This window comes from Oryctolagus cuniculus, chromosome 9 (genome assembly GCF_964237555.1).
Source record: "Oryctolagus cuniculus chromosome 9, mOryCun1.1, whole genome shotgun sequence".
Classification (NCBI taxonomy): Eukaryota; Metazoa; Chordata; class Mammalia; order Lagomorpha; family Leporidae; genus Oryctolagus; species Oryctolagus cuniculus.
In genome coordinates this window covers 133,005,172-133,028,542 of record NC_091440.1, presented here as the reverse complement: position 1 = coordinate 133,028,542, position 23,371 = coordinate 133,005,172, and the positions used below count along the sequence as shown (strand labels likewise).

Genomic DNA, 23,371 nt, shown 5'->3' with positions numbered 1-23,371 from the left:
TACAGAGAAGATCCCCGTAGCATTTCAGAGATTTCTTTTTACTTCCAGGTTATAACCACAGAATAAATGAACTTTCTAAGGTTCAGACCTTGAACTATAGTTTTACATCCAAATGTATTTAGCTGTGAGTTAAATCAATTCTTTTCTTCGGAAATCGAAAATTTATTTCTTTTATGGACTGCTCAAATAGGCAGAGGCAATATGAGTTTCGCTCCTAACTCAACATCAAAATACGTGGAAAAGAATTTCAGCTTGAAGACCTCAGTAATTCCATGTGAAACAAGTATTAGTTATGTCTGCAAACTGGACAGATGGGAGATGTGGCTGTACTGCCCATCTTCTTCTCAATAATTAATCTAACGCTGCTCACTAAGGGTTTCTGTGAAGTAGATCCCTGAGCGTTCCTCCCTCCCAGTCTCTGGGACTCTGGACAGACACTGTCACCTGCAAACAAGCCCAGGAGTCTCATCTTTGGGCCACAGTGAATGATCCTGATTGCTGGAGTCTTATCCAACACAAACGCATTTACCATAAAGAAAGCAGACAGTGATAGTCACGAAACCACACAGCCTGGGTTGGATTTCTTCCTGTGATCAACGTGAAAACCCCTTTAATGAACACCTGTGTTTGCAGAGGAGGGATTCAGCTACTACAAGTTTTATGTGCATACCTTTTTTAAAAAAATTTCAAAAATAAAATTCATCGAACTAGGAAACAGAAAAAGCTCTGATTCAAAATGAAGAATCGTGACTGGGAAAGGTAGGATGTGGTTCTTCAAAAGTGTATTTGAAAAGAAACGCATGGGCCGATTCCAGGCCTCTTCTTCTCAGATAGAGGCAAGCTTCACAGGGGTGGAGGCCTGCATCTCCGATCCCACACTAAGTGCCATTTTTGAAATAATGGCTTCCTAATTTCTGCTCTCCTTGACCTTTGAAGCCTATGTCCACTCCACAGTAATTCTAAGTAGTCCGCGGCAGTACACCTGTTTGTTTCCTGTCTCACGAGGACCTACTCACTTCTGGTCCCCTCCCCAATGGGCGTCTTTGATCCTCAGGGGACTGAGGTGGCCAGTCTCACACAGCTTCGTCTTTCCTGCCTGAAATGCAAGTCTCACCCGTTTTCCTTGGTTCCATTCCTCCCCGTTCCCCCAGTTCCTCTGCCTGTCACTCACAGCTCATCCGGGTCCTCATTCACATCAGTGTGAGCTCACCCCTGTCCACTCTCATGAACGCAGGTAACAGGCCTTTCTCAGGTGCCCGACACAGGTGGAATGAGTTAGTAAAGGAGAGGGCCAAACTCTCGGCCAGACGCGTTGGGAGTGTCCAGTGCTGACACACAGCACCAGTGACACTGTTATCTTTCGTCTCACTGTCGTCATCGAGAGTTTAATCCCCAGAGAAGGCTCGGCTCTGCCAAAGCAAGTAAACGCAGAGCCCTCCCCCACCCCCCCACCCCCAGCACCATGAGGACATCCACAGCAGGGAGCCTGACTCTGTTCAGGAAGTTCCACCTCTGACGTGTTCTTAACTCTTGCAGGGCCATCAGAAAACAGTGTGGCTGTGTTCACACAGTTGGAGCCACCTCCCTCTGTGAGTCTATAAAAACCTGCGCTATGGCCTCCCGAGCCGGAAGTTAATCCTTGTTTGCAAGAAATGAATCTGCCATGGAAATGTGGCATTAAAATGCACTTTATTGCTGTTTGCAAAATCAGGGCCTCTTTGGCCAACCTGCTGGCCAGCGCTGCTGCACTCAGTGTAAGGAGAAACACACGCAGCGGCTTCAGCGAAGACGGCCCACGAGGAGTAACCGGATGCGAGGCCCGGAATGAGATGGAGCCTCCGGCCTCCAGCCATTCTCACATCTGAAACGTGGCTTTAGGGCAGGCACCAGGGGATGGGCCCAGCAACACGGGAGGGAGACAGAGGTGTCGTCACATTCCTGCAGCTTCATGGGAAGGGAGGGACGTTGCCGCAGATAACAATCGGCCTCATTTCTGCGTGTGGACATGTGTTGACAGGGGCTCCCCAGTGGCTATCACCTGGGCTTCTAAGAGCTCTGTGGGACTTACTCTACTGCATCAGAAGTAGTCAGAATCTCACTTCAGGCCCAGATCTCCTGGATCTGCAACACATACACGCGTGGATTTACGGAACCCTGAAAGCTCAGCCATGTGTCACCATGGCTTTTGGCCTTGGACACACCGATCTTCGAGGATTCCTGTATTATCGTGCCAGAGGTAGGCGGGCAGCTAAAATGCTTGGTACCCAACCACCTGTGGGATTCTTGAGAAAAGCCCAAGAAGTGTAGGCCAAAGAGGAAAAGCTTCCTCCGAATGCATTTGTATTTCAGGATGGAGACAGATGTGGGGAGACCAGAAAGAGGGGGCGCAGCCACGGGAAGGCAAGGAAGTGAAGCAGCGGAAAGGAGTGCTAAGGGCCCTTCCAAATACGGGGCTGCGGGGACACGGGGGCATGCATCAGACCTCCCTGCGCTCACTGAGCACTGCAGGTTTCGGCAGGGAGTGCCTGGGGCCACGCGCCACAAGGTGCACGCGTGGCTGTGACACGCTGAGCAGCCAGGGAGGATGTGGCAATGTGGCATGAACACTCAGGCACTGGAGAGATGGTCTCATAAGGCTTCTGTCCTTCTTCCTTCCACTCAGTCCCCAGAGGACTGTGATCACTGCACAGGAACTCGCGTGGCACAGGGCCGTGGCTGAGCCACGGGGCCAGCACTGTCAGGCACCTGCAGACGATGAGAAGCACGGGGCCAGCAGAGTTCCCATGGAAGAGGCTTCCCCGCCTCTTGTGCACGGTCCCCGCCCTGTTCCGATCTCCTGCAGGTGCATCACGTCGCTGCACGAGGTGGCCACCAGGGCCACGTGCACCACGTGAGGGAAACTTCAGCTGCACCATGAGGGCAGGGCCTCAGGTGCTGCCAGAAGTGAACTCTGCGCCCTCCCCCGTCCCCCCACCTCATTCTCATCTCCCTGGGAAGGAGGAGCTAACTGATCATTACGAGGCATCCCATAACCTCCTCATGTCCTACAGGATCTGTCTGTCTACGGCTACAATTCTGCCACTGTTTTATTTAATATCATTTCAACATCACCCTTAAAGTCCTTTGTCTTCTATGTGTACAGACAGCATTGAATTGCAGGCTTTATAATGGGATGTGTATTTATTCATTAAGTGTGGTGCATCTGTCTGTAATCAGGCAGAAAACCGTACTTTATCAACCCCGTGGTTCTTTCTCCAATGGGCCAACTCCACTAAGGCATGCTTTCTTATCTGCCCACAGTACAGCTAGAGTCTGCAAGCTTACGACATGCACATATGCACACATGCTCACTTGATCTCTACCCAGTGTGCCCATGGAATGAACAGAAGTGATCAGAGGAAGAGGGGGAGTGGTCAGCTGGGAGTTAGGAAGGAAAGAGAGGGGAGGCCATGAGAAGAGGTGTGGGATGAGGGGAGTGGGTGACAGCTGCCAGCAGCGAGGCCACGGTGAGAAATGGTCACACATAGACCCGGTGCATTGCCAACGCGGCCAGACGCGGTCATTCTAGGTCAGGGCACAAAGCTCTGGAGCCTTCGGTTCCTGAACATTTGAATCTACTGCAACATGGCGTAGTCGTGGCTGGTGTAACGGCCCTCAGGTCAGAAGGTTATATGGTTTTCGGTGTATTTAACTGGGGATCTTAGCAACGTGAATCATGCCTTAAAATTATGTCAAAATTAAAATAAGAACAGCTCTGAAGCCTTCATTCTCTGGGTCATCCTCTAACACAGGACTCTAGGTTTCCTACAGATTTTAGTCGTCTGCCGGATCACTGTTTCCACCGCGTTTGTTTCATTCTTGACTTGTGCGTCTGCCTGTGTGAAAGACTCCGAAAGCGTATCTGGGGCATCAGATTAAGCTGCTGCTGGGACACCCGCATCCCCCGTCAGAGTGCGGTCTGGGTCTGCTCCCAACTCCAGCTGCCTGCACGAGCACACCCTGCAAGGCAGCAGGTGGTGGCTCGAGTACTTGGGTCCCTGCCATCTGCACAGGAGCTGTGGATGGAGATCCTGGCTCTGGCGTCAGCCTGGCCCAGCCCCAGCCATGGACAGCATTTGGGGAGTGAACACTGGATGGAAAATATCTCTCTCTCTCCCTTTCAAATACATATGCTAGAAATTTCTAAAGTGTGCTACACAGACCAGGTCTTGGCTTCCTGATCTGTTTTTCTCTCCCTGCACATCTGATGACAGAGGCAACTCCAGTGCGTTTACTGCAGGTCAGCATCTGTGGACCTCATGGAAGGGCAAATGATACAGTCCTGCCGTTTTGTTACTTGTTTCCTTTTTAAGATTTTATTTACTTGAAAGAGAGTCACAGAGAGAGGTACATAGAGACAGAGGTCTTCCATCCTCTGTTTCACTCCCCAGATGGCCACAACAGCCAGAGCTGGGCCGATCCGAAGCCAGGAGCCAGGAGCTTCTTCCAGGTCTCCTGTGTGGGTGCGGGTCCAAGGACTTACACCATCTTTTACTGCTTTCCCAGGTGCGTTAGCAAGGAGCTGGATTGGAACTGCAGCAGCTGGGACTTGAGCCAGCACACATGGGATGCTGGAGCTGCAGGCTGGGGCTTTAACCTGCTGCCCCTCAGAGTCGGCCCCCCTGGGGTTTTCTAGAACCAGGAGCCCAAATGATTACAAACCTGTAACTTTCCATTCTGACTTAACTGGAGCCTTTGGAAGTTTTCACAAGGAAGGAGGGTTCTGTGGCCCCTGCAGGAGGACCTGGTGGGGATGACGAAGGGAGGGACTGGGAGGTTGTCTTCTACAGAAGCGACAGGTGAGGGGCAGCCGGCAGCCGGCCCTGTGCCTGAGTGGCCTGGGCACAGCTTCCTGAGGACACCGTGACACCTGCCAGGGCGCTCACATCACAAGGATCCGGCGCCCTCTGTGCTCAGAAGGCCCCGACCTCAGCAGAAGCCCTGGTTCTCAGCAGAGTGGAACCCAACCAAGCGACCTCCAGGAGTGCACCAGCGGCCAGGAGCCGCAGGAGCGCCGGCCCCCTCGCCATGGCTCTAAGTGCTGCATGAAGTCTGGACAGCTAGGAGGCCTCGGTCTGCCACTGGCTCCCCGACCCTGTGTGGCTGAGGTCGGCAGTGAAGTGGAAGCCCGCTGGGCCTCTGTCCTATCCCGAGCGTCATCTGGACGTGGCAGCTGGGGAACCGGGTCCCCTGCAGACACCCTGGGTGGGGGAGGCCCTGAGAGGCTGGAGCAGGTGCGAGCAGGCTCAGGGCAGTGCCTCAGATCCCAGTATTTCCCATCCTGGGGAGCTCTCTTTGCCATGCTAGACCCCTACCTCTCCATACCGCCCCCCACCTGCTGCCCCTTCTGCCTCTGTGCTGTCCGTCTCATTGAGTGCAAACTGAATCAGTTCTGCATAGAGAAGCAGCCATGTTTCCTCCACCTGGCCCCGGCTACCTTGTCAGACTTGTGGTTCACCCTAGAGGATGGGCACATCTGGATCCACGCTCACCTGCCTTATTCTGGAAAAGGCAGTAACTGATGCTGTGATGGGCAGTAAGAGCCGTTTATGTCCAGTTGGCATGGTTGTGCACTGTGCACAACAGTTAACAAGTGACACCATTATCACTGTCATTTTTTAGGACGTGTCAGGCCGTGGTGGAGCTGGAGGGCGTAGGCAAGGGTTCTGACTCCAGAGACTGTCCCTTAACTACTTCACTGTCAGCTAAGAACTCCGTAAGAAATGGCACCATCCTTATTTTTTGCTCTGTAGCCATTAATATCCAAAAGCAAAGACGAATTCTTTTCTGCAACGCTGCATAAGAAAGAGCGAAACACAGAATGGCGGGACACACACGGGCAGCGGACAGAATGGAGGTCAGGACGAAGATGGCTCACCTGCAGGATGCGATCGCCTTCACGGATCCGGCCGTCCCTGGCTGCGATGCTGTTGGGGTCCACCTAGGGGAGGATGCACAGTGCCCACATTCAGAACTGTGCTCCTGAACGTCCCCCCAAGCCCCTCTGTCGGCCGATGAACCACGGCTTTCCCCATCTGCAACCACTGACCATGCACACGTCAGCAGACTATTGTAGCACAAGGTGACCTGACGGCCATTCCTGCATGTCCCCACGCCCTGTCCCTTTTCTTCCCACATTCACTCCCACTTTTCCCGAGCCCACCTGTCAGCCAGGGTTCAGCTGACTCAGCATAACCGTCACACCAGCTGACTCAGCATAACAGTCACTCGAGGATTCCCTGGACCCAGGAAACATACTTTCCACAAAGGCGGCTTCTAACCCCTGCCTTCGTGGTCTTAGCAAGCAGACATCTACAGTGTCAGCTCACACTATGGAAGGAACTGCTGTCCTGGGAGCTCCTCAATTTGTAGAGATTTATGATTGATATTACTCAAGAAATGAGAGAAAAAAATCCAGCCCACGCATCTGATCACTCAGTACCACTTTAGACAGAGGGTGCAGCTTCCACTACAAATTACTTTGAACAAATAGGTATTTCGGGCTCTATTAGGAGCTTAGTGACACGTTAATGCGCCCGATTTGAGCGACGCCTTGCAGGTCACTGGGGCATTCCGTGAGTCAGAGTTTGCAGCTGGCTTCCAACCACCCCTTTAGGCGTGGTGCATCCCACTCTTTGTGGAACCAAGTATTTCACGAAGCCGGAGGCTGCTCCTTCCCAACCAGATGTGAGAAATGACTTTCTCGTGAGGGCGCCACCCACCAACAGGCTTCAGTGGCCAATCAAGAACAGACGCTGTCACTCCGGAGGCGGGGGAGGGGGGACAGCGTCCCCGTGCTCTGCTCCTGTGGCGAGCTGACCCTCTATGAACACTGATGTTCCAAAGCTGGTTATTTAAACAGTCAATAGAGAGGAGGAGAAGGAAGTGAGGGATGACAATTCAATTGTAGGCCAGAATGGCATCACGTGGCTATTAGGCTATTAAACTGCTACCCTGCTTCTCTGTGCTCATGACAAAAGGCAACTCAGCAGGTGTCTCCTTCCGCTTCCTCACCTCAGCCAGTGGGATTAGCATGGCTGTACATGAAAAGGCAAACAGTCTAGGGGATTTCTCCAGTGCAGGAGACAGCCGTGGTGAATTCTTTGGCAAAATGATCACGAGTGGTGTACATTTACAGAGCTGTGCGTGTTCTAAATGATCAGTTAGGCCATCTCTTCCTTCTTCTGAAGGCCTCTCTAGGCAACTGTGACGTCTCTGGTAGAGGAGACCAAAGCTCAGAGCGCTAGGCAGTGTCCTCAAACCCATGCTGAGAACACCTTGCACCAGCGCGGGACAGTAACCAGCGCGCAGGGAGCCTGACTCCTGGGAACACATGTGTATAAAAACATGTGTGCACAAAAATAGGCGCCTACTGACACGGGGGGCCTTCACATGTCCATGGAACCCGCCCATCATGAAAACACATGCATGGATCTCAAACACATTTACACCAATTTCAATTCTGAATTCCATTTTTCCACGAAGCCCATGTCCGTGCTCTTCTATATGTGCGTCTGCATGTAAATGTAAAGTTGAATCGCGCATATGTATAATTTAAACAAACGCACACTTTCCTATTTCCAGTAGAATGCTCTTTGGGGAAGTTTTGAAGAGTCACCTTGGCGACCAGTTGTACTTCACGTAAGCCTTTCAGAGTCATTCACACAAAAGGCACCTGAGCCTCAGTGCTTCCTCTCGCGAGTGATCACGGGGTTTCCTGAAAGGAGCCCGCAGATGCACTCCTCGCCCACTCACATTTACTCAGACCATCACAGAGCAAAAGACTGACTGCTTGTCGCGAATATTAATCTAAAACAATTAGCCACTGCCATCAGGAACACAACGAACAAAAGACACGGTGGAATGGAAGGGCCAGCCTGGGCCCGTCACAAGCTCCCCTCAACTTCCTGTGATCTCCAGGGATTTATTTAAATTTAGGCACCCGTCCCACGTCCCCGTCTCCAGGCTGGGGTTCTGTGCTGAAAGCAGGCACATTACACAAGCTGACAATAATTACATTACTTGGGCAGCATAATTTACTTTCCTAATTGAAAGTGACAAGCATTGGAACAGGGCCAATTCTTCACACTCCATCTTCTTAGGGCAGGCGGCTCTTCCCCTGGTGTGGGCGCCCCCACCCCTCCCACCCCGCCCCACGCGTCTCTTACCTCGCTCACATAAATGCCCGTGTCGTCTTCATCATCCGTGCGGTAGCAGAGTGTTAGGCCCAGCTTCTCCTGACTGCTGACGCGACACAACTCCACCTCCTGGGAGAGCAACACACGGGGATGGGTGTTCATCTCAGCACAGCCCCACAGAACACAGCCCCCAGGCCCTCCGGTGCCCCCGGAACCTCCCTGTACCTGCCCGACACGTGACCCCGACGTGTCAGACCACAATCCTCACGACCCACCTTCTCCATGCGTGGCTGTGCACTCAGACCAGGGTTTCACAGTTCCACTGTGTGCTCTGCTATCAAATTATACAGCTCCCTAGCTATGACACCGCGACGCATGACTCACACAGCTGGGATCTGCTGAGAGACCCAGGATGTGCACGTCGGCAGCACAATGTTCACACACATACTGGAGTTCCTATTTATTTGCATTTTAATAAAATGAAACAAGTTCACGCAGCACACGAGATGATGCCGGATGGTGCCATCAGTTCTTCTTCTGAGTTCTACACACTATGATAATAAGCAAGGGTTTTATGGAGGTCAGGCCAAGGCTTTCTATTATTCCGCAGAAACTCCTGCCCTTGGAAAGAAATGGGTTCATCCAGCCTGAAGGCAGAGACATCAACGGCGTATGAGGCAGAGGCAATGATTCAAAGTGTGGCAGGAAATGAACAAGAAAATACGTTTCCTGAAACACACGGCTAGGGCGCTGGGAATGTCAGGCCTTAGGTCATGCATCTTGAATCCATTTCCTGATTTATGTGGAGCAAAATAATAATAAATTTCGTTGTGTTTCATCTTTATGTAATGAGACGGACGTCCACCGCTCTCCGAAGCAGGTGAGTTCAGGATAAATCACACAATCCCAAGATTAAAGCCCAAAATGATCCTCTCATCACAGACGAGGAATAGAAGACCCTCGAGCGAACGGTCCGACGGGGAAGAAGAAGGTAGATTTTACTTGTAAGGTCTGAGAGGTCTGGGCCACGTTCCTGGTACCCAGACTCTGTGACCGTCTTGAAGCTGTCCATGGTGTGTAGTGCTCTTTGTCCAGTACCTACCGTATGGGTAGTCCCAGTGAGGGTCCTTGATGGAAGTGGGTAGGGGTGTGCCAGTGTGTGTGTGTGTGTGTGCATGTGTGTGTAAAGAAGGTGAAATCTGAGAACACACTGAAATTCAAATACTGGAATCAGAAGTCCCAAGGCAATGGTATTAGGAGGTGAGCTCAGGTCCTGAGCAGGGAGCCCCCATGAATGTGATGAGTGCCCCAGAAAACAGGCCCTGGGGGCCAGCTGGCCCCTCCGGCCACGCAAGGCTCAGAAGGTACCGTGGATGAGGAAGGGGCCTTGCGAAACGCTGAGCTTGCTGGCGCTCTGCCCTCGTACCTCTTGGTCTCCGGCCCTGTAGGAAGCGAGCTTCTACACTCATCAAAGAAACACTCACTGACTCCAAACAGGAGGCTTCCCTCCAGCGCAGTCTGCGACAGATGAAGGAGTGTCTTCCCCTTAATTGTGCATTTCGGGGAAGTCCTTGTCATGAGATAATAACCATTTATTTTAATGATATGCCATAAACCATGCTATAAATCCTAAGTGAGAAGATTTGCTACAATGAACTCCAGTGACCAATAACTTCACAGCTAAGAGTAAATAAAATTAAACTCCCACATCCCAAGACCAGCACTGTAAATTGACAAATACCAGAAACTATGAAGAATACTGACTTTCTGATATGCTAGGCAAAGACCCCCCAGGACACCACAGTGGCCGGGAAGCACCTGGCATAGCTGAACACTAGCAAGAAGAGGTGACAAGTCCGTTCACCCGGGCCAAGAGGAGGGCACAGTGACGTGATCTGCTATCAGGGCAAAAAGGAACACAGCAGGCCAAAGTGTTCTCGAAGGTGGCAGTACGGATGCCTGCCGTGGAACGAACCCTCACCCAAACTAGGAAGGAATCACGCAAGCAACGCGCTTCAAGTGGGATACAGTTAGGAGCAAGGGAGCTGCCACTTCCAGGGAGCCCTAAACAATACTTAAATAAATGAGATGGGAGCCTTTAAACTGAGGCAAATATGGAGCTGTAGGCAAAGTGAAAATCTAATTATTTTTAATTGGTGAAACAGAGAAAGAGAGAGAGATGGAGGTGTAGAGAGCCAGCCAGCCAAAGAGAACGCCCCCATCCACCTGTTCAGTCCCCAGATAGATGGGGCTTGGCTGGGGCCGGAGCCAGGAGTGGGAACTCAATACAGGTGCTCCCATGAGGGTTTCGGGAACCCACACATGTAAGCTGTCACCGCTGCCTCCCAGGGCGCACATGAGCAGGAAGCTGGCGCCAGGTGCCGGAGCCAGGATCTGAACTCGGGTACTGCAACGTGGGAAACAGAAACGCCTACACCCCATTGACTTTATTGTTCTGCCAAGGCACGGGAGGAAGTCCCAACACCGCGTGGAAACACCTCCAGAGGGAGCATTCTCCTTGCGGTGCCTGCTCTGTATTCCCGACGGTACACCGGGACTTCTGTGTGTTTGGAACGTGGCTACCACACTGCTTGTGCAGGAAAGCAGTGCATCTAGTAGAAGGAAAAGGGCGGAACCTTCAATGCCGCAAAGCAACACTTCTAGCCCAGAGTCCCTGTGGCCCAGCAGAGAAGGTCCCAGGGGCAGAATAACTTCAATAGTGCCGTCGGTCGAAGCAGAGCAGTGAGACGGGTCTCAAAGCCAGCCTCTGAGACGTGACGAGCACGGGGTCAGTAGATGCTTCTTAGATGGACCGTTAGCAGCATCCACTGACCATGGGACCCGGAGGCAAATGCTCAAAACTCCAGACTCACCGTGCTGGGATTTCAGGCACCAAGGGAGACCCACATGGGCACCACCTGATGCCAGTCCCCAGTGTGGACCTGTGTTTCTTTCTTAGAAGACACTGCACACACACGCCACACCACATACCAATTCACCAGAGCACACAGCTTAGAAGCAGGTTTCTCTAATCTAACGACAGAAGAACGAACAAGCAGGGCCCCGTAGACTCTGCTCCAGACAGGGCAGATGCACAGTCGCAGAAGGCAGTCCCCGGCACAGGCTCACCGGACTGCCCACGCCCCCGGCTCCTGGAGAGACGGTCCCCATAGAAAGGAACGTCTCCCTGACGGTGCTCACCCCCTTCCCTTCGTCCCGGGAAGCTGTCTGATGAGAATGCCCAGGGACATGAGCCATGCGTGCCCGTGGAAGCCCAGCCTGGTGGGTGCCAGTGCTGACCACTCTGAGGCACGGTGGCTAGAGTGGAATCCTTACCTCCCATTCCTGGTGCCACCGGGCTCCACCTGACTTAGCGGTGCACCGAGATGCTATGCCCAGGGAGGTGTCTCCTTACAGAAAGCAGAGCCGGCCCCTTGCTCTGGTGGCCCAGATGCCGGTTAGCATGCCCGGATCTCGTATTTGAGTGCTTGGGCTTGATTCCCAGCTACAGCCCCTGATTCCAGACCCTGGGGGACACAACGATGACTCCAGCACCTGTGTTCCGGCCACCCATGTGCGAGACCTGGACAGAGTTCCCAGCTCATGGCTCTACCTCTGGACCTAGCACTGGCCATCACAGACATCCGGGGAGTGAGCCAGTCACTGTCCCTTTCTGCCCCTCAAATAAGAACAAAACTCTAAAAAGTCAAATTATGGAATCTGTTTTTGTGAGAAATGAGATGTTGTGGACTGAGGGTCGAATGGAAGAACAAAGTTAGCAAGGCTTAACTATGAAACATTTTGCACTCAGAAGGACTGGACTGGGATTTTTATTCAAATCTGTTGTACTACAGTGCTACACATGTTTTGGTGAGGAACAAGGAATTTATGAAGTAAAAAAATCCTGTTTCTAGATTTGTCTCTCTTGACGGGTGTGGAGCTGCCTGTAACACCTATTCACAAATTTGTTGCCAAACCACACAGCACAAAGGCCCACACCATCAACATGAGAACTCAGGCCGTCAGCGCTACTCAAGTCTGAAGACGACCCGGGGTAGACAGCAGGGCCATTGTCACAGCAGGCAACCAGGAGAGAGCAGGCCGGTTGCCTGCTTCTTTTTATTTATTTTCCCGGTTTGGTTTCTTAGAACATCTGTGCTTTTACCCAGCTTGGGGGAAAACACCTATCACCTGTCTTTTTACCACACTGCATACTGTGTTTAGCTGCCCCAAGAAAACGCTCATTAACAAAACAAAACAAAACAAAGCAAAGCAAATCAAGTGGGAAACTGGAACACGTTGGCCCCCACAGCCGAGGGCAAAGCAGGTAGCTCACTACCAGTACCAGTGACTTCCAGCTAACGGGAACCTGTACAATACTTAGTGGGAACCAGTAACCTCTTAGAATACCCAAATTGGGGCCCGTGCCGTGGCTCACTTGGTTAATCCTCTGCCTGTGGCGCCGGCATCCCATATGGGTGCCGGGTTCTAGTCCTGGTTGCTCCTCTTCCAGTCAAGCTCTCCGCTGTGGCCCAGGAAGGCAGTGGAGGATGGCCCAAGTGCTTGGGCCCTGCACCCCATGGGAGACCAGGAGGAAGCACCTGGCTCCTGAATTCGGATGGGCACAGCGCGCTGGTCGTAGCGGCCATTTAAGGGGTGAACCAATGGAAGGAAGACCTTTCTCTCTGTCCCTCTTTCTCACTGTCTAACTCTATCTGTCAAACAAACAAACAAACAAACTAACAAAAAGAATACCCAAATCCCAATGACAACAATATTTCAGGCCCACGCTCCCCAACTGCACACATATTCACAACAAGTACTGCCATCAGTGCACACTTGGGACAAAGAGGAGAGTAACAGAGCCCAAGCTTAGCTCGTGTCTGTCACTCACATCCTTAGTCCCGGCTCCTGGTCCCCCCGCCGCCTCTTCCCTGTTGATGCTGTGAGATGAGGGGTAGCTTTCCACTTCCAATTCCCGATTCCTAGAATCTTGGGCAAATTAAGTCGTCACATTTTTCCAGGCCCAGGACGGCAGCCTCTCACCGTGGGCAGTGGATTCCCTGGGGAGGTCCTCCGCGACCCACTCTGAGTGGATTCCGTGCACCGTGTAACAGAGGGAGAGACATTCACCTTCCTCTCCTGGCAAGCAGGGAGGAGATGCACTGGCGATGCATCCCAGGTCAGGAGTCAAGTTGGGAAGCAAAGCGAGCAAGGCCAGAGCTGGACCCACACATGTTGCGAGCTTTTCCGCTGCGACGGCCAGGGCACCAGGCTGGGCCCAGCCCTGCTCTTTATCAAACAAGGAACAAAGGCACGTCAGGAAATTGGAGACTTTGGTTCCAGCAGGTTTTTCTCCCTCTCCTGTGCTGGTATCTTTGGAGAGGTGACTGCCATTACTTTAACCTGGCTTACCCTTTGAAGATTCCAGAAATCTACGGTTTTCCACGGTTGACTTGAGACTCGAGCAAACCTGCGCTACTGGACGTTGTGAATTTAGTTCTCGGGAACTGCATTAGCCGAGCATGGGGAATCCTGGTCAGCAGTCACGCCCGCCATTGCTGTAACGCTGTGCTTGGAAGTCATAGGTGCTGGGTATTTCCCTTCCAGTGCTCTGTTCCAACACCAGACCTCCAAACCACTGGCCCTGCTGTCCTTCACTGCCAACACTGGCCTCGGGCCCACGCCTGTCTCCCGACGCAGCTCTGAGTCTGTATTACACACAACCTGCTTTCACCGGCAGCCACAGCTCCCCTGGGCTCTGCCTCTGTGGTACCAGAAAGCCAAGCGTGGTTAAGACGCACGCTCCCTTCCCGGGGTCCCCGCCGGGGCAGCTGCGGCTCCCAGGAGAAGATGCTCCCGGGCTGAGCACGTGGGCCACTCCCGCTGTGAGTGCTGACCGGCACGCCTTGCCCGCCTCACCAGGCCACTTTCCTGCCTTCTAAAGACACGAAAGCCATCTCCTCTTCTCTAGTCTCCAGCTGCCCACCCAGTAGGGGACCTCGTCTAGGAGGACACTGGACATCAGATGGCTCTGATGATCACAGCCGTCCCTCTGCAGAGGGGACCACGTGGTCTCTCCCTTGCGGCTCGGCCGCAGTCTCTGCCCCGCGCAGTGGGGCCGCCTGTGCCACAGTTCACGGAGGATCTAGAAAGGGCTGCACACTCCCCGGCTCCACAGAGCAGCACGGAGCATCTCAGCCAGCCCTCGGGCTTTTACTTAGTGAGTTTTTTGGTGCGGTGAGAGAGAGGTTCCAATCCTAGCAGGCAAATGGCTCAATGCATGCTTTCTACACAATTCTTTTATGATTTTTCCAGGAAATTTTTATGGAATTATTCCTGTTTTTTCACTGTTTTCAGCTTCTCTGTTTTTTTTTTAAACTTTTATTTAGTAAATATAAATTTAAGTACAGTTTATGGATTACAATGGCTTTTCCCCCCATAACTTCCCTCCCACCTCCCGCTCCCTCTCCCTTTCCATTCACATCAAGATTCATTTTCAATTCTCTTTATATACAGAAGATCGATTTAGTATATATTAAGTAAAGATTTTAACAGTTTGCACCCACACAGAACATAAAGTATAAAATACTGTTTGAGTACTAGTTATAGCATTAATTCACATTGGACAACACATTAAGGACAGAGATCCCACATGAGTAGTAAGTGCACAGTGACTCCTGTTGTTGACTTAACAATTTGACACTCTTTTTTATGGCATCAGTAATCTCCCTAGGCTCTAGTCATGAGTTACCAGGGCTATGGAAGCCTCTTGAGTTCGCCGACTTCAATCTTATTCCGACAGGGTCATAGTAAAAGTGGAAGTTCTCTCCTCCCTTCAGACAAAGGTACCTCCTTCTTTGATGGCCCCGTTCTTTTTTTTTTTTTGACAGGCAGAGTGGACAGTGAGAGAGAGACAGAGAGAAAGGTCTTCCTTTGCTGTTGGTTCACCCTCCAATGGCCGCCGTGGTCGGCGCGCTGCGGCCGGCGCACCGCGCTGATCCGATGGCAGGAGGCAGGAGCCAGGTGCTTCTCCTGGTCTCCCATGGGGTGCAGGGCCCAAGCACCTGGGGATGGCCCCGTTCTTTCCACTGGGATCTCACTCGCAGAGATCTTCCATTTAGGTCCTCTTCTTTTTTGCCAGCTTCTCTGTTTCTATTAGATGCTCCCCAATGCAGTGGTCTGTCTGTCCATCTGTCTCTGTCACACACAGAGAATCTTTAATATCAACTCCACAGGGTGGGGCACAGGGACACCTGGGGGTAGTGGTCAGAAGAGACACCAGAGGTGGTCTTGGCGTCCGTCAGGGAGACCACATCTCCAGGAGAAGCAGCGAGCATGGGAAGGCACGGATGCAGGAGCCCAACCCTAAACCTAACCCTAACCCTAAACCCTAACCCCAACCCCTACCCCAACCCTAACCCTACCCCTACCCCTAACCCCAACCCTAACCCTAAACCCTAAACCTAACCCTAAACCCTAAACCTAACCCCAACCCTAAACCCTAACCCTAAACCCTAACCCCAACCCCAACCCTAACCTCAACCCCAACCCCAACCCTAACCCCAACCCTAACCCTAACCCTAAACCCTAACCCTAAACCCCAACCCTAACCCTAACCCCAACCCCAACCCTAACCCCAACCCTAACCCTAACCCTAAACCCTAACCCTAAACCCTAACCCTAACCCTAAACCCCAACCCTAACCCTAACCCCAACCCTAACCCCAACCCTAACCCTAACCCCTAAACTCTAACCCTAAACACTAACCCTAAACCCTAACCCTAAACCCTAACTCCAACCCTAACCCTAACCCCCGAGCAGTCCCTGTGTGGGCAGCTGAGAGCGCAGGCCACGGTGGAAAACCTAAGTAAGAGGCAGCAGGGACAGACACGCCCGGGAAGCGTCTGCGGAGCGAGCAGAAGGAGGAGCCCATCCGACTCGGCTCAGAAAGATGAGCACCGTGGGAGCACAGTGCCAGCTGGATGCGCTGGGACACAGGCAGGAGGGCAGCCTGGGGATGCCACCGGCTCACGCAAGAGGAGGCAAGGCTGTGAACGCAAGCAGCGCCCCGTTCCCTGAGCACCACTACCATCATTTCCGTTTACGGGAGGAGCAGCAAGGCACAAGACAAGTGCCGCTAACTCGCCCAAAGTCACACAGCGAGCCCAAGGCCAGGCGGCACAGTGGGCGCTGCCACTTCCTCTGGTTCCACCCACGGCTCTCTCCATGTTTCAGCTTAGAGGCTAGTTGCTGCCTGCTGTTCCGCCGCCACCGGCCCCCACCCCAGCACTCTGGCAGAAGCAGGGCTACCAAGGTACCCCACGGCGCCCAGCAATGCGCAATCACTTTCTGGCAACTCCGCCCACCTGTTCAGTAACAGATCTCATTCTGCTTACTTTCCACAGCTGTCTGCTCCCTTGACAGCTACACAAGCGGGATCTTGGCTGCTCTGGTTACCTGATCTGTCATCAGCCTTAGTGCGAAGCAAAGCAGCTCAGGTGAGTCGCCCTCTTTATCTCTGCGTCCCCAGGGCAGGGGAGAGCGGCCCTTTTCGCAAGCCCCACCTGCACCCACCAGATGAGTTAACCACTACAGTGAGGCTGGGGGCAGCACAGCACGCTACTGCTGGGTGAACATTTGTATCCTGGAATAACTGTGTTAGATCGCGCACAGTGTGTCTGCAAAGCTGTGCAAACAGTAGATGTGACTCAGTCTCATGATCTCTGCCAACTAGAAATGGAAGCCAAGAATGACCTGCAAAAAATAAAGCAACATGACCCATCACTCACTCACCCTACGTCCTCTAGCACACTTAGTCTTCCCTGCCCAGTCTGCTCATGTGACATTTCCTTCGCACTTGCTATGCATTAAAGACCACAGTCAGCTTGGAACTTCTCGCACACCAAACTTGGGGATACACGATTCATGAATACCATGCCATGTGAACTTAGAAAATTCTGACAGCTCCTGCAATACAGGGCAGCTACTTCTGGCCCGTCCAGCATTCAATAGATGTCTTTTTGGAAACATGACCCTACACTGCTTCTGTGGAATTACTTTTGCCTTCCTGGGCTGTGTGTTTAGGACGGACAGCAGCTCCACAGGCGGCACGTGGCTTAGGTGCCAGACAGAAGTGCATTCTATCTCCTTGACTGTCAGGATCAGTTATGTGTATTTGATCCAGTACAAATCCAGCAGAACCAGGCCCCAAACTTTTGCTGAAATCGTAGGGAGAAGAACACTTGCATTTCCTAGATCACAAGCCGCTCGGAGCTCTGCTTTGCCAGAATACATAGAACTGGAGGGTGAATGCCCCAAACAGGAGATCGAAACCCAGTGATGAAGGAAGACTGCAAGTCAGTGTAACACTTCAACACTGCGGCCAAGTTACATCTCTAACAGTAGATTTTCAGTTACAAAAACCAATAGAAGTCCGTTTTTCCCTGAAGAATGTGCTCGGAGCCTCCTGTTTCGTGGATTCCAGTCCAGGTTGATTTTGGTCAATATTATCAATTTCAGTTAATAGACGAAGACATTCAGGGCCAGCAGTCGGCAACTGACTCCAGGTGACTGAGCCGCTGTTCATCGACTCAGAAATGGACACAGGCACTGTTTCTTTCTCTGAACTCCAAAGCTTATTTTTCTAATCAATAATACACTCCTGTAGCCCTGTGGTCCAGAGCTCACTGTCTGGACTGACTTAAATACAAGAAGGACTTGACACTGAGCCATGCGCTGTGTGGTACAGGATACACAGGTCAGTCAAGAGCTGAGCCAGAGAGGGCTGGCTCAGAGACAGGCACCTTTTGACAAATTGGGGGAGAGGGTCAGAGGGACCACATGCAGGGGTTCCCAAGGCAGTGCCCAGCAACGATGCCTGGAGAAGAGCCAGTTTCTACAAGGTCTCATACCAAAGTCATGGGCAGAAAGCGGAGGAGACTCAATTACCCAAAACACACAGCTTTCCATCTGACCTAAACCACAGAGTTACAAAATTAGGACAACCAAGCGAAAGCAATGCCTTGCTCTTCTGGCATCCAACTAGGCGGGGGCATAAGTACACTTTATTCTTCATACTCATTTTTTAGGAAATTAAGATCATTATTTTTTCTTTTCTAAAGTTACCTACAAGAGAGTGAGAGACTTTTAGACACTTTAACTTCTCCACCATCTTTTTTAGCACAAGTGACGTACCTGTGTTCACCTGCTCATTTGGTGGCAGACCTACAAGGAGAACCCAGGCCTCCTGACTTTTATTCAGCCACACTTTTCATTGTTATCATGCCAGTTCTTTTATATATATATAGAGAGAGACAGATCTAGAGAGTTCCCACGCGCTGGTTCATTTCTCAAGTGCCTTTAACAACCGGGGCTGAGCTGGGAGCCAGGTCTCCCCTGTGGATAGCAGGGTCCCCATCACTTGAGCCATCACCACTGCCTCCCAGGGTCTGCTGTAGCAGGAAGCTGAAGTCAGAAATGAGGGCTTGGACATGAACGCAGCCACTCTAATGTGGGACGTGGGCATCTTAGCCATTAGGGCAAATGCCTCTCCCCTCTTGTTTTAAGATTTATTTGAAATGCAGAGTTAGAGAGAGGGGGAGAGAGAAAGAGATAGAGATCTTCCATTTGCTGGCTCACTCCACAGATGGCACCAATAGCTAGGGCTGGGCCAGACCAAAGCCAGGAGCTTCTTCCGGTCTCCCATGTGGGTGGCAGGGGTCCAGATACTTTGGGCCATATTCCACCACTTTCCAGGCCATTAGTAAGAGTTCTGTTGTTCAGAGGTAATTCTCACTCCCACTCCAAGTGGCTGGGGCACAGGGAAGTGTGTGTGGGTGGTGAAGCCAGGAACTAGGTGCAAGGTGACGGACAGAGAATTCTTGGGAGAGCAGGGCTCGGGCTGAAAACATTGTAGCCTTCTTTCAACCTGTGGTGTCTAAAGGAGATTTAAAAAGAAGGAAGTACAAACTCAACTTTGACATCAAAGTCCTAACCCTGCTCGGAGAGGCTCAAGCACCCACTGTCATTTTAGTGCCTTTCACCCGCCCAGCTGTCTTTGTTGGATCTCCACTCTCAGCATCTGTAAGCTGCCTTCTCTTTGAATTATGGAAAATTGCTTTTTCCAAAGGAAGTCTTAGCAGCATTTCTTTGAGATCAGCCTTGAGCTTTCTGTAAAGAGTGGAGAAGAACGAGGTACCCCTTGTGCTGCAGTCCTGCCCCATTCGCCCGTCGTCTCTGGTTACACTTCCTTTGAGCCAGCCGTGTTTTCAGTGAAGTGGTGCAAAGTCACTTGAGAACAGCAAACATCACCCGTGTTCACCTTCTGAACCACAAACAGGATATACCGACAGGATACTCCTATCCGGGTGGCAGAGCGAACACCGTCTGGTGCTGAGTGAGATCGGATCCTCCTCAAAATGACCCGTGAGTGCGCCTCCTGGAGAGTTCGGGAAAATGGGACTGAAAGGGGTTCTAGAGTCTTCCTTGTGCGACAAGCCGCGGTGGAAAGGGTTACCACTGCTTCAGCTAGGGGGAGAAACTGAGCAGACAGCCAACACTTTGGAATGGAGCAGAAGTCGGGGTACTCCTTGGTGGGTGAGCAGTGGGAGAGACAGGAAAGGCCAGGGGAAAAGGCGGCAGAAGGAGGGATCGCGGGACTGCTGGAGCCAAGGAGTGTGCGTGGGTCTGTGGGATCGCGGGACTGCTGGAGCCAAGGAGTGTGCGTGGGCCTGCGGGTATGAAGGACGGCCCCAGGGGCACAGCTCAGTAGGGAGGGTGCCGCTGCTGTCAACCTGGGCCAACAGTGAATGAAAGATTCTAGGACATTTAATAAAAACGTCTTTTGAACTTGAATCATTTTTTAAGACATTTAAGTTTATCAGATAATTTTTAGTTTTTTTTTTAAATGTTAAAGGTGGACACATTTCATGTATTTCATACAGATCTAGTGATGCTTCCTACCCTCGCCTTCCTCCTGCCCTCGCTCCCACCCTTCCTCCTCTCTCTTATTTTCCTTTAATTTTTACAATGATCTACTTTCAGTTTGCTTTCTACTCGTAAGATTAACCCTACAGTAAGCAGAGTTCAGCAAACAGTAGGAAGAAAAAACACTGCTCCTTAACAGTAGAGACAGGGGTTCTAACAGTCAATGAAACTCAAAATGTCAGCTTCACTCCTGTACATCACAGTTCCTGGTACTCCACTAGTTACCAGAGATCAGGGCAAACACCCAGCACTTGTCTTTCTAGGACTGGCTTATTTCACTAACTATAATGGTTTCCAGTTGCATTTACTTTGTTGCAGAAGACAGGATTTCCTTCTTTTTTTGGCTGAGTGGTATTCCATAGTATATACATACCACTTTTTCTTTATCTAGTCATCAATTGATGGACATCTAGCTTGATTGCACAGCTTAGCTCCTGTGACCGAGCTGCAGCAAACATGGGGGTGCAGATCACTCAGATGCTTTTTTTTTTTTTTTTTGACAGGCAGAGTGGACAGTGAGAGAGAGAGAGACGGAGCGAAAGGTCTTCCTTTGCTGTTGGTTCACCCTCCAATGGCCACTGCGGCCGGCGCACCGCGCTGATCTGATGGCAGGAGCCAGGTACTTCTCCTGGTCTCCCATGCGGGTGCAGGGCCCAAGCACTTGGGCCATCCTCCACTGCACTCCCTGGCCACAGCAGAGAGCTGGACTGGAAGAGGGGCAACCCGGACAGAATCGGGCGCCCCAACAGGGACTAGAACCCAGTGTGCCGGCGCCGCAAGGCAGAGGATTAGCCTATTGAGCCGTGGCGCCAGCCCCAGATGCTTTCAATTCCCTTGGGTGAGTCCCCCGGACAGAGACTGCTGGGTCACACGGCAGGTCTATTCTCAGGCGTCTGAGCGATCTCCCAGCTGTCTTCCAGTTTACTCCCTTCGACAGTGGATTAGGGTACCTTTTCCCCACATTTAACCAGCACTGTTTCTTGATTTCTGTCACTTTTTTCCCACTTAGCAAGCTTCACGCTGGGCCTGTGCACGGTAAGCTGTGGGACTCACTCACAAGAGTGCAGAACCACTGGTTTCTTTACAGGCAGGTCAGCTCACTTGTAGGCGTTAGAGAAACGGCGGGTTTCACACCGCAACGTTACACAGAGTTAGTGTGCACTCCTGAAGATGGAGCAGAGGAACAAGTCTTCCTGTTACTGTATTTTTGCACTTCATGCTCAGATATTGGTTGAGAATGTGAATTAATAATAAATGAAGCTTTCTCCAGGCTTTACGATGACACTGCAGAAATAAAATGCTTTATTTTGTGATCTGAGAGGCGTCATGAAACTTGATCGACACGAGTGATTAGTGAAGAAATTCCGTGTTCCTCATTCCTGGGTAAGTGCCCCAGTGTGCCAGGAAACGTTTCCCTGTGAACGCGGAGTGGTACCTAGTAAGACACACGCTGATCCGGAGTTCACGTGGCACTGCACACGGCAGTCCATGTTCTGTCACTTCCCATAGCCCCTAAGTACCCAAAGCACGCACGTATGCCACAAACCCTACATCTCTCCTCTCCCTCCTGTCCCTTCTTTTTCCTGGTTATTGTTCCTGCAGTCTCTGTGACACACGGCATGCTCTGTATCCATACTCCACTGACAATAACACTCTAATGCCATGCATTAGAACCAATTAGGAGCCCTACACATCTCCTGGTATGACTTATGAGAAAGGGAAGATCCACATTTATCTGTTTCAGATATTCTACGGTGAACTCCAGACTGGGCGGCGCCCGTGTCCATGTTGACATAACAGAAATTTGTCAGGCCTGCTCAGAGCTCCTGTTTCTTTGAAAAACATTCAGGAACTTTGCCAGCACGTGTTCTTAAGGAAGCATAAAAGGACGATTAACACGGAAGAAGAATTCACAGGACCTTGTTTCCACCAGCTGGTGACTTGGGAGAGGAAAGAGTTTCTAACCAGGCACCGGCTCTGACTGCGCCTGGATTCCCGAGACATTTTCTACTGGAGGTGAGAGCTTGCCCCGCCCACAGTACCAGGACAAGCGCAAGGCCTTACATGCAATAATATGTACGCGCTGGTTTTTCCTTCCTACTCCTTGTCTTGTTTTGTAAAACAGCACTTTAATATAATTGTGTATATATATATTTCTGATCTAGAAAAGAAAATAGAACTCTAACAAGATTAAAAATAAAACAAAAGGTCAAGAAACGTTCATGTGTAAGTTTTGTGTTTCAGAGACATTTGTTCCTTGTATCCAAAAAAACATAAAACCCAGGGCACTTGATGAGTTCTTACCAAGTGGCAAAGCATGTATTTTAAATACACACACTGTCAGGTAAGCACAGTCCTCAGTGCTACAAAAGGCACACAGTACTTGATGGAATAATTTCTCACACACACACACACACACACACACACACACATTTTCTTCACTGGATCACAGATCCTGGCCTGCACCCACAGCATTTGTGGTTAACATACACTCATGTTTAACACTGGCCTTAGTCGTCAACTATTTCACAAAAAGCAAAATAAGTGATGATACAGACTTTGTGAACTGGCTAACTTTCCTAAGGCCTACACCCTCTCTCGAAGGTACTGACTCATATTCTAGATGGTTTGGCTTTTCTAGCAGCTGGCACAAGTTACAACTGTATGTTTGTATAATCATGTCGACAATTTGTATCATTTAAAAGGAATTTTAGTACTATTTTATGACGTGTACCGACAAAATAAATCACCTGCTTAATTAAAAATATCTTCATCTATTTGCTTATTCAAACTATTTTATGGTGATTTGCCTGAGTGTTTTAAAACAGATTGTTTTTTCTTCGGTGCTTCAAAGCATAAGATATTTTTCTATGTTATTAATGAGATTAATCTGATGATTTTGGTCACTGGAAAATTAATTTCAATCCATCATGTAATCTGCAATCTGGCTTACAGCTACATACAAAACCACAGGCCATCAAAATTAACCTGCAGTCTATCAGCGCCTGTGCACTCCCACATGACGTATCGCATGGAGGATGCTCAGTGTCCCCCACAGCTGCAACGCGGCAAAGCGCAAGTCAGAACCCTTCTCCCTCTCTCTCTGTAACTCTACCTGGCCAATAAATAAATAAAATCTTTAAATAAAAACAAAACTTGAGTGAAAACTCAGAGGACAAAACAAGTGAGCGAAGGTGGAAATTTGG

At 50.9% G+C, this 23,371-nt stretch overlaps 1 protein-coding gene across 3 annotated transcripts in view; it reads right to left on the bottom strand.

Annotated features, from left to right (window-relative positions):
• PDZRN4 (PDZ domain containing ring finger 4) overlaps nucleotides 1–23,371 on the bottom strand; it is a 366,917-nt gene that overhangs the window by 10,755 nt on the left and 332,791 nt on the right. For 2 of the 3 annotated variants that reach the window (XM_051850939.2, XM_051850940.2), the window contains 2 exons: nucleotides 8,208–8,306; nucleotides 5,918–5,980 (listed from right to left, as the gene is read on the bottom strand). In XM_051850939.2, the coding sequence (XP_051706899.2) occupies nucleotides 5,918–5,980; nucleotides 8,208–8,306 (162 nt within the window). Of the gene's footprint in view, nucleotides 1–5,917; nucleotides 5,981–8,207; nucleotides 8,307–8,452; nucleotides 9,781–23,371 lie in introns of those variants that run through there. The other variant, XM_051850941.2, reaches the window with a different exon arrangement.